Source organism: Gekko japonicus, unplaced genomic scaffold, assembly GCF_001447785.1.
Source record: "Gekko japonicus isolate JY-2015 unplaced genomic scaffold, Gekko_japonicus_V1.1 scaffold2340, whole genome shotgun sequence".
NCBI classification, from domain to species: domain Eukaryota; kingdom Metazoa; phylum Chordata; class Lepidosauria; order Squamata; family Gekkonidae; genus Gekko; species Gekko japonicus.
Genome location: NW_015170345.1, coordinates 208,400 through 218,503, shown reverse-complemented (window position 1 = coordinate 218,503; position 10,104 = coordinate 208,400). Strand labels below are relative to the sequence as shown.

General features: G+C 42.9%; 1 protein-coding gene across 1 annotated transcript in view; it reads left to right on the top strand.

The window, feature by feature from the left end:
* Nucleotides 1–10,104, top strand: part of LOC107116292 (deleted in malignant brain tumors 1 protein-like) — a 149,372-nt gene that overhangs the window by 62,725 nt on the left and 76,543 nt on the right. The window contains 4 exon segments of the mRNA XM_015418191.1: nucleotides 2,949–2,957; nucleotides 4,297–4,618; nucleotides 6,977–6,990; nucleotides 7,306–7,614. Of these exon segments, the coding sequence (XP_015273677.1) occupies nucleotides 2,949–2,957; nucleotides 4,297–4,618; nucleotides 6,977–6,990; nucleotides 7,306–7,614 (654 nt within the window).

Below are 10,104 nucleotides of genomic sequence, written 5' to 3'. Positions count from 1 at the left end.
TTAATTTATTATAATTTAATTTATAATTAAATTATAACAGATCCCTAAATTCAGTATTTCTTCCAAAGTCTTCATAAAAGAGGCAAGAAGATTGATTTGGCTCTCACTAAAGTTCAGAATTGTAGAAAGGATAATAATTCTTAAAGATATCAATTTAGACAGAATGTTCTCTTGTTTTCTTCACCCAGCAGATTATTTATACATTTTTTTCAATCCTTTTTTTAGCCACGGTAAAGGTGGGGGGGCGGAAAAAAGTTCTTCACCCCTCCCTGCCAGTCTTTTTAAACTTTAAAGGGGCTGACATTGTATACTCGTTTTTCAGGTAATGTTGCTTTAAGTGATACTCACGGTGATATGCTTCATCGATGTTGTGGATGAGGTGCCAGACTTTTAAGTTCCTCTTAGTGGGTAGCGACAGCTAGGCACTCATGGCTGCCATGAGTGATCTTCTTCGTTTCTTGCTAGGGACAATCCACGGGCTTCCACTCACTTGTTGCCACAGGCAGGGGGCCTGGATTGTGTTTCTTGCACTGCACCCCCCTCCAGGGACTGCAGCGGAGCTCGGGAGTCCCCGAGTCTCCTCTAAAGATAGCGAGAAGCTGGCAGTGCCTGGGAGCAAGTCCTGGCTCCATCTATCTCGCTGTGCTGCAACTGCTCTTCATAATTCCCAGGATTTTTAAGGTCACCTTTAAAAAAAATTGGGACCACTACAGTCTCAGTCCAGGATTCAGGTATCCTTCCAGTTTTGTCAGTGAGAGTAAAGAGGGTAGCTAAAGGAGAGGCCCACCATTCCAAATGTTCCTTAAATAATTCAGGGGGAAGACCATCAGGGCCTGAGGCTTTTCCATTTCGTAGTTTACAGATTAGAGATTTAATTTCCTTTGGAGTGACAGAGGGCCATTCAGGGAATTCTTGGATGATGTTTCAGTGATCCAAAGTGCTTACTGACTAGAGCCCAAAACTGTTTATTATTATTCATTAGTGAAGCATTGATTAGGAGAGCCCTTTTTTAATTAGTCAGTGATCTTTTCTTGAGAATGACAGTGTGCTGAAGTTGGTTTTTTAGTTCAAAATAGCTGGCAGGTAGTGAAATTACATCTGTGTCATGATGAAAATGAAAGACTGTCCAAAGTTAGGTTTTCAGTTTCCAGCAGTCACTTTCAAATCAAGAATCTATTTCTTGGGTATTTATGTCTGTGGGCCATAGATTGCCAGGCAAAGACAGTTTTAATTATACTAATAAGTTCCCCAAAGCAACCAAGTGCCTCAGATACATTCTGGGTGTTAATTAATTGTTGGTTCAGATTGGTTCTGGACTCAAGTACCTTAGTGATCTTCCCATCCATCTTTTAAATTCAGACAACCTTTTTTTTAGGAAGATAGGTTCTTGGATGTGTTGTTCATAGATGGCGATGTTCAAGAGCAGTCATATTCAATGGAAAGAGGTAGGTCTGGATGTGATCATCCACATATAAATCCCTGACTAGCCTTCTGAAGTAGGGTGATATGATGACATAATCAAGCTGGAGCCATGTGATGAACTAAAAGTAAATTCACCTGGACAGTCATGAGAGAGAGATCTGTTCAAGATCTATCTGCCAGTAGACATAATAAAATTTGCTAGGAAGTGACCTGTTGGGTTCATCCCCATATTGAAGTCACTCTAAAAGGTCATAAAATCAAGATCACCCACTTTCCTCTTCCATCCAGCAATGTTCCAAGACAATTTTTAAAGAATGGAATCACTATGGATTTCACTTAAACAATCAACCTAAATTAATCTGTACAGGTGCCCACTAGAGTCAAGGAGGATCCACAGAGCCTAGTTGACTAAAGTAGTCTACATGGGTGTCCTCATGATTCCACTTGGACCGAATTTATTGCTAGTCATAGCTATGGGGTTTCTGGGTTTAGGATCAGTTGAGGACTGTTCAGTGCCAAGGACAGTTTACTTAGGTGACTCAGTTCTTATTATGCAATCTGCAGGAATGGTGATCACACCAAATTAACATCCAGAGAGCAATCTTGCAGTTGTGCATGAAAGATTTCAGCATCCAGCATTTCTAGAAAATCATGTAGTGATGAAGTCAAACTTACTGAGCTGAAATGAATCATTTGGTCAAGGAGGTCATCTGATTTTGGTCACACGGTAGAAGTTATGCTAGCTAGCTAGCCCTCCCCGCTGAAGCAAGCTTTTTTTAATAGTTGCACTCTCACACCCAGTGCTTGTACTGGACACTGTCACTTTTTTGGAGGTCAGATCCACTGGAGCTCAGCTGTCACATGCATCTTTTGCATTAGGGCTTTATGTACTTACAGATGGACAATGTGGTAGAGAAGAAAGCTTTTGAAAGAGGGCAGAGAAGTCACATCTGAGAGAATCCAGTATGCTAGAAATGTAATTCAGTTGCTGGAAAATGGCTATCACAGTTTCCCCTGTGAGAACGCAATTGTCACCTATGAATTCCTTTTGTGAGACTTGTAGGCCAAGTTCAGACTGGCAGTTTGGCCCGGCAGCCAAACATTTCAGGAACTTTTCAGTAGCGGATTAAAGGGGCGGGTTCACACAGGCACATCTGTCAGGCGTCCCCCAGCCATACTCAAGCTGTCTTGTGCCGCTTCCCTCCCGAGTTTAAAAAGTACCAGGTAAAAGTGGTAGCAAACCATGTGTAGAGCAGGTTGATTCTGGTTCCCTGACGTGTCAATGCAAGCGCTGCTTGCAAGCGCTGCTAAGGCGGGAACAACCTGCAGTCATTGATAATAGGCGCTGGCTATTTCCACGGCAGGTGCCCAGGTGCCCATGCGCCCAGGTGCATGTAGCGGAGCACAGAAACAGCCGCTAACAGCCTGCCAGGTGCGGGCCAACAGTGTGAATGCTCCCTTACGCTTCCTCCACGGTATATTCCCGCTTCATTTGCTGCAGTGTGAACGGGAATACCACAACCAAGCCATTCCAGGTCTGTTCCGGGTCTTCTTTGCCATGACTCCCTAGTGCTTCAAATTGCCAGTCTGAACTCGGCCGTATTTCTCGACCTGAACTCTCACAACCATGGTGCGATGTTGGCAAGTTTGCACTTGTGCTTGATTTAATCCCCTGGGTTCTCCGGGTTCCTTGATAATTCACAGAGTTTGATTCTAAGTACCCCAAATTTCCAAAGTTTGTCTCTGTAGGCAGCACCTGTGAATTTGTAAGGTGGCCATTCAAAATCAAAAGGCTTCCATCTAATGTGGGGATTGCAGACTCCATTCCTGGCTTTCCACAGGAGACATTCTTATTTGAAACAGGAAGAGCATAAAAAGTGTGGTTAATCAAATTAATTGAATTAACATTTCCATTTTTTTCAATGGCTGTAAATCACCCAGAGCCTGCTTGCAGGGTGGGCAATTCATAAATTTAATGAAATAAAATAAAATCATTTGACTATAAAAAGTCATCTTTAGGCAGTTGTTTGGCAATAGCAAATGAGGAGTTATGATCTGAATGATCTGTTGCTTGCTTCTTCCTCCCCATTGTGAAAAGGATTAGTGCTTTACCAGGTAAGGGTTATAAACAGTTATAAACAATTCAATTCAATCTGTTCAAGCTGATCAGGCTGTTCAAACTGATCAAGCTAGTCAGCAGTCTTTCCTCAGGTGAAGGTAAGAATCTTGCTTTAATTAGCAGTAGTCCATTAATTTACTCAGCTGAATGAGAAGTAGTTTATAGTACTCACGTCCAAAGGGATATCAATGCTTTGTAACTTGTCAGGTCATTCAATTATACCAGGAGCGTAAAAGATAAAACAGAGCTGATTGATTATGGTTTGTTATCTTTCATTAACACTTTATCTTTCACATAAAATAACAAATAACAATACTAACCCCCCTCCTGAGAGTTATGAGAGCTAGGTATCTGTAACAGGAGCATTAAGGATGGGTGTCTCACAATATCCACCATCTCAGCTAATAAGTGCCACATGAGTTTATCTCAAACTGCCAAATTTGTTATCCATCTGTCTAGCTGCATACAGAAAACTTTATCATGGCTAATATATTTTTAAGTGATTCATCATTACTTTGGTCCAGTTAGTATTTCTGGGACTACCCAGATTCAAACTGGTCAATTGTGGGTGAAATGTTGATGTCAGCTGTAGCAATAGTACTGCTAGAAACTGGTTTCAAATTTAATTTTATGCTGACAAGGATAAAAACAAATACAAGTTTTTATACATTGACCAGGCAACTTTGATAAAATGAGGAATCATGCTTTTTTTAAAAAAAAAAAAAAAACATTTTCTGTGTTTGCATTTGCCAAAGAACCTCCCCCACTAGTGCGACTAGCTAATGGAGCCAACAGATGCCAAGGTCGTGTTGAAGTCTATCATGAAGGCAGATGGGGAACAGTCTGTGATGATCACTGGAGTATTACCAATGCGCAGGTTGTGTGCAAAGAGCTTCGATGTGGACCAGCACAATCAGCGCCTGGAATAGCCCATTTTGGTCAAGGTTCAGGCCATATAACCTTGGATGATGTTCAGTGCAAGGGAAATGAATCGTCCTTGTCTCAGTGCCTTCACGCACCTTGGGGCACACATGACTGTAGTCATTATGAAGATGCTGGTGTCATCTGCTCAGGTATGCCTACACCACACTAATTTCCCTTGTAACTTGAAACCAGCTAACACGGAGGTCCTGTACCTGGGCTGCAGGGGATTGGGACAAGGAATCAGGCTCCCAGCCTTTGACGGGGCCCCATTGGTCCCAACATCAAGAGTAAGGAGCCTGGGGGTACTCCTGGATTCCTCCCTCTCTATGGAGGCCCAGGTCACCACCACTGCCAGGTCTGCCTTTTTCCATCTGAGGCAGGTCAGGCAGTTGGCCCCATATCTCACTCCCCAGGACCTAGAAACAGTGATCCATGCAATGATCACTTCCAGACTGGATCTGTTTCAAGGTGTTGGTACTTACTTTAAAGTAGGGCTGCCAAGTCCCCCAGGGGGGGCGGGGAAACCCCCGCCCGGGAGGCCCGTTCCTCGGCATCGCCAGATTGGGCCCCGGGGGGAATCCCACCCCCAAAGCACGTCACACAGAAGTGACGCAAGCACGTCGGGGACGTTGGGGGTGGGGCCACAATAATCAGAGGGGAAACTCTATGGTTTTCTCTCTGATTATTGTGGCCCCACCCCCAACATCCCGATGTGCTTACGTCACTTCCGTGTGATGTGCCTGCGGCACGCGCGCACAAGGGCTCCCAGACCGAGCCTGGACTCCCCCACTCCAGACCAGGTAAGGACTTGGCAACCCTACTTTAAAGCCCTATACAGCTGGGGGACAGCATACCTTCAAGACTGCCTCTCCCCATATGAGCCCCAGAGATCACTAAGGTCAACTAATCAACATATTTTGGTTGTCCCTGGCCCCATGGTCATCCAACTTGCCTCAAGCCAGGGCCTTTTCAGCCCTGGCCCCATACTTGGTGAAATGAGTTCCCGAGTGAGATCAGGGCCCTGCGGGATTTACTACAATTCTGCAGGACCTGTAAGATGGAGCTCTTCCACCAGGCTTTTGGTAGAGGCAGCGGGTGCCCCTTTTTGTGGCCAACCCCACCAGTAGCCTGGACCCTGACATCTCAGCTCTTTCACCACTGCTGATATGCTTCTATCTGAGCTGACATGGTACTTAGGAGTATAGCATTGTATACTGTTGTTTTTATTTGGTTTTAAATAATGTTTCATATTCTATTTTATATTGTTGTTGCCCGCCCTGAGCCCATTTGTGGGGAGGGTGGGATACAAATCCAAATAAATAAATATTATATTTTTAATTTTTATAGCTCTCTTCAAGGAGATTATTAAAGAAGAACAAAAGCAAATACATACTGCAAGTTACAATTTTAATTTGCATCAAATGCCACAGCTGAGTCTTTGAAGTAGGGATGGGCACGAACCTAAAAGAGGTGGTTTAGTTTGGGGTTCGGGCAGCCCCCGAACCAAACAAAGTCAAACAGGCCCAAACCCAAACTGAACCGGTCTGGGAAGTTCAGTTCCCTGTTTCTCCCAACTGCAGCTTGCCATGGTCAGGAGAAAGGGGGTGGGGATCATCCAGGAATGGACTTCCCTTCCACCTTTCTCCCAGAGGTGGCTCACCATGGCCAGGAGAAAGGGGGGAATCACCCAGGAAAGGACTTTCTTTCCCCCTTGCCACTGCTGGGAGAATGGGAGCGGGGATTGCCTGGTTAGAGTTAAATGGCTGCTATCCATTTAAATCTAACAGTGGATTGGCAGACCCTGCTCCACTGTTAGGTTTAAATGGCTGGCCCCGAACAGCCACACGGAACTGGCCAAAAGTCTGGTAAATGTTCAGGGAATGCACCTTCCAAAAAGATGGGTTCCTGAGCTCCAAACTGGCCCAAGTTTGATGCAAATTTTGGCTCATGAACCAATTCGTGCCTATTCCTACTTTGAAGTGGTGTCTTGGAAATTAGTATGGAGCATATAAATAAAATATCAACTGCAATGTCCACCTTTTTACGCATAGATTCTGATGGGAATCTGTTATAAAAATTTCACTGTGTTTATCATTTATACTTCTAAACTTTAATTTTAATACAGTATGAAGTACTAGTGATCATGAATGGTAACATTTTGGAATCTGTGATGACCGATTTTACAATATAGAGACATTCCCTTGTATTCAATACTGTTAGGGAACTGATAGTATAAGAACATGTCCAAAGAATATATGAGTTTAGTTCTAAAATAAGGATTATAGTGCAATCCTAACCAGAATTACTCTTTTCTATGCCCTTTGGCTTCAGTGGATTTAGAAGAGTGTATCTCTGGTTAGGAGACTGTTCTGTTACATACTGCTATGCAGGTTCTTTTAGATGATCTTCATATTAAAGTTGTTATTAACCATTCCTCATTCTGCTAATCTTATCAAAGTTGTTATTAACCATTCCTCATTCTGCTAATCTTATCTGTAGACCCAGAAGTAGTACAGAACCTCTGTGTTCTTTTTGAACAGTTTGACACATATTTATAAGTTTTAGCTCATTGGTTTGAAACTTTAATGTATCCTTAGACAGATACCTTTTAGTTTGCCAATTTTTAAAATTCAAAATAATTTGGAGGATTATTAAAGAGATGATCCACATAACCCACCAAAACTTCACTTTGAAATTAACTTTATATGAACTGTTGAATCTAACTTTAATACCATCACAGGAATGATTTAGCATCAGTATTCAAGTTCAATGAGCCTTATCTTGACCATTTCAACAAAATGAAGTATCATTGTGTTTTAAAAAAAATATTCCTGATGCAGCTTCCTTGAGACTAGTCAATGGAACCAACAGATGTGAGGGTCGTGTTGAAGTATACCATAATGGCACATGGGGAACAGTCTGTGATGATGACTGGGACATGAAGGCTGCACAAGTGGTATGCCAACAGCTTGGATGTGGACGGGCACAATCAGCACCTGGAAATGCCCGTTTTGGTCAAGGCACCAGCAAAATTATTTTGGATGATGTTAGGTGCAGGGGACATGAATCTACCTTGTCTCAGTGCCCTCATGCACCTTGGGGCACACATAACTGTCATCATTATGAGGATGCCAGTGTCATCTGCTCAGGTATGTCTAGACTAAAATGACTCACCTTCTAATCAAATACAGTTTTAAAATTTTGGAGATGACTTTGGTAAAGTTATTACACAATGGCTATAGTACAGTAATTGGCAAAGTATTATAAGGTCATTAACTACTACATTTCATGAGGGGAGAGTTAGAACTGTCTGTAATGATATGCTGGATATTTAAGATACATTGTATACTAGGAAAAAGGTCCGTTGTGGAAATAAATACAACGACCTCTAGAAAGAGGCTCTGGGCAGGTGCCCCGGCCTTGGACACTCAGTGTCAATTTGCTGTGGCGACCTCGGCAGGGTATAATGACACTGAGTCCACCATTTTCTCCAGAGGAACTGATCTCTGCTACCTAAAGAACAGTTATAATTTTGAGTGATCTCCAGCCCTCACCTGGAGATTGGCAATGATGGTTGCCCAGAAGGGAATAGTTGGTCTGGAGGGTGGAGTCTATAGCTTTGTACCTATCCAAGTTCCCACTCCTCCTGAAACCTCACCCTCTCCAGGCTCCATCCCTCACATCTCCAGGAATTTCCCACCTGGAGTTGGCAACCCTATCTCCTTCCCAGCCAATCATCAACTTACCTTTATTTCCCCCTCACTCTTCAGCTTTCCACCCCCCACACACCTGCAGCCTCTCCCGTGCTCTGAAGCCCTGACTGCTATGTTACATTGGCTGTCATATGGGGGCCACCTCAGCAGCATATAAGGATACAGAGCCCACCATTTTCTCCAGGGGAACTGATCTCTGCCATCTGGAAAGCAGTTGTAATTCTGAGTGATCTCCAGCCCTTACCTGGAGATTGGACACATTTTACCTCAGAACAGCCAATCAAGTCGCATATGCAAACAACCTCTGTGTTCTGAGGCAAAGGCCAATGAGGCTGCATATGCAAATAACCTCTGTGTTCTGACTGGCTATGGGGGGGAAGAGGAAGAGCAAACTGTTTAGAATGTTGGAGGCAGGACTCAGGCAAAGCAGCCAGTGGATAGGGAGACCCTCTGAATGACAGATCAGAGAACAACAAACTTTTGGAGTGTGTGTAATGTTCTAGAGAAGTGCCACCACCACCATTCGGCTTTTATTTATAATGGAGATAGAGAACTTGGATGTGAAGTGCCTGCTTTAGAGCCAGGAAGTGCCTGTTTCAGTTAACAGGCAATATTGCAGTTGGTAACATTGGCAATTTAATTTCCCATTGAAGTGGGAGGAAATTTTTCCCTTCACATCATGAACTTAAATCTTCAAGATGATAAAAAACTAGCAAGTGGAAAGAGAATACTTTATGAAGCCTCTGTATAACAACTTAGCTGGGTTTGGAAGTTTCTTGGAGATTGTTCTGGAGTTCCCCCAGAGTTTCCCGAAACATGACAAAGCACCTATGGGAGAGGTTTGCCTTATTTGAGCTGTCATTGGCCTGCACTGGCCAAAACAGCTCATTCTAACAGGCAATATTGCAGTTGGTAACATTGGCAATTTAATTTCCCATTGAAGTGGGAGGAAATGTTTCCCTTCACATCATGAACTTAAATCTTCAAGATGATAAAAAACTAGCAAGTGGAAAGAGAATACTTTATGAAGCCTCTGTATAACAACTTAGCTGGGTTTGGAAGCTTCCTGGAGATTGTTCAAGAATGCCAGGGATACCACAGTTCCCCCCCCCCTTCACAGCTCTGGAGTTCCCCCAGAGTTTCCCAAAACATGACAAAGCACCTATGGGAGAAGTTTGCCTTATTTGAGCTGTCATTGGCCTGCACTGGCCAAAACAGCTCATTCTGTGCAGAGTATCATGTTACACTAGTAGGTATAGAAGATGTAGGTGTAGGCACAGAAGGTGCTGAAAGAGGGTCCATTCAGCTGGTACACATCTGACCAATGTGAGCTATGCATGTTGGTATTTTGAGTACTGAGGAATTTAGAATAATATTTGTGATGACTTGAGACATAAATGAAAAGTCACACACAGACTCCTTGGATGTCCAGAGGCCCTTTCACTTCCTGGAGATTCCTTCTTTGACTAAGGCTCTGGAAACATTTAGTTTCAATTAGACTTAGAAGGGTATAGTCCTGCTTAGGATGTCACTGTAAATTGCTGGTATAAATCTTGTGTGAGAATCTTCTATATTTTCTCAGGAACTTTTTCATATTTTTAACCTATAATCTTTTTTCCCCCTACATATAGAATTTGGTACTCAAGCTAAAAATTAAGGTGTGAATTTCTGGGGGCATCTGATCCTCTGATCTCTTCTGATCATCATCATCATCCCATGACCTTCTGATCATAGATATATCTGAACCTATTATACCTGCAGAACATCTTTGGAATAACTAAACTTTGCACTTAATAGGCAACTGGTCTAATAATCACACTGTACTAAGCTCTGAACATGTTGATTTTGATTGATTATCTTTAAATAAAGGCCTTGCAGAATTATACACTGCATCTTTCTGTAATGTGAGAGGATTTTGTTTCATAT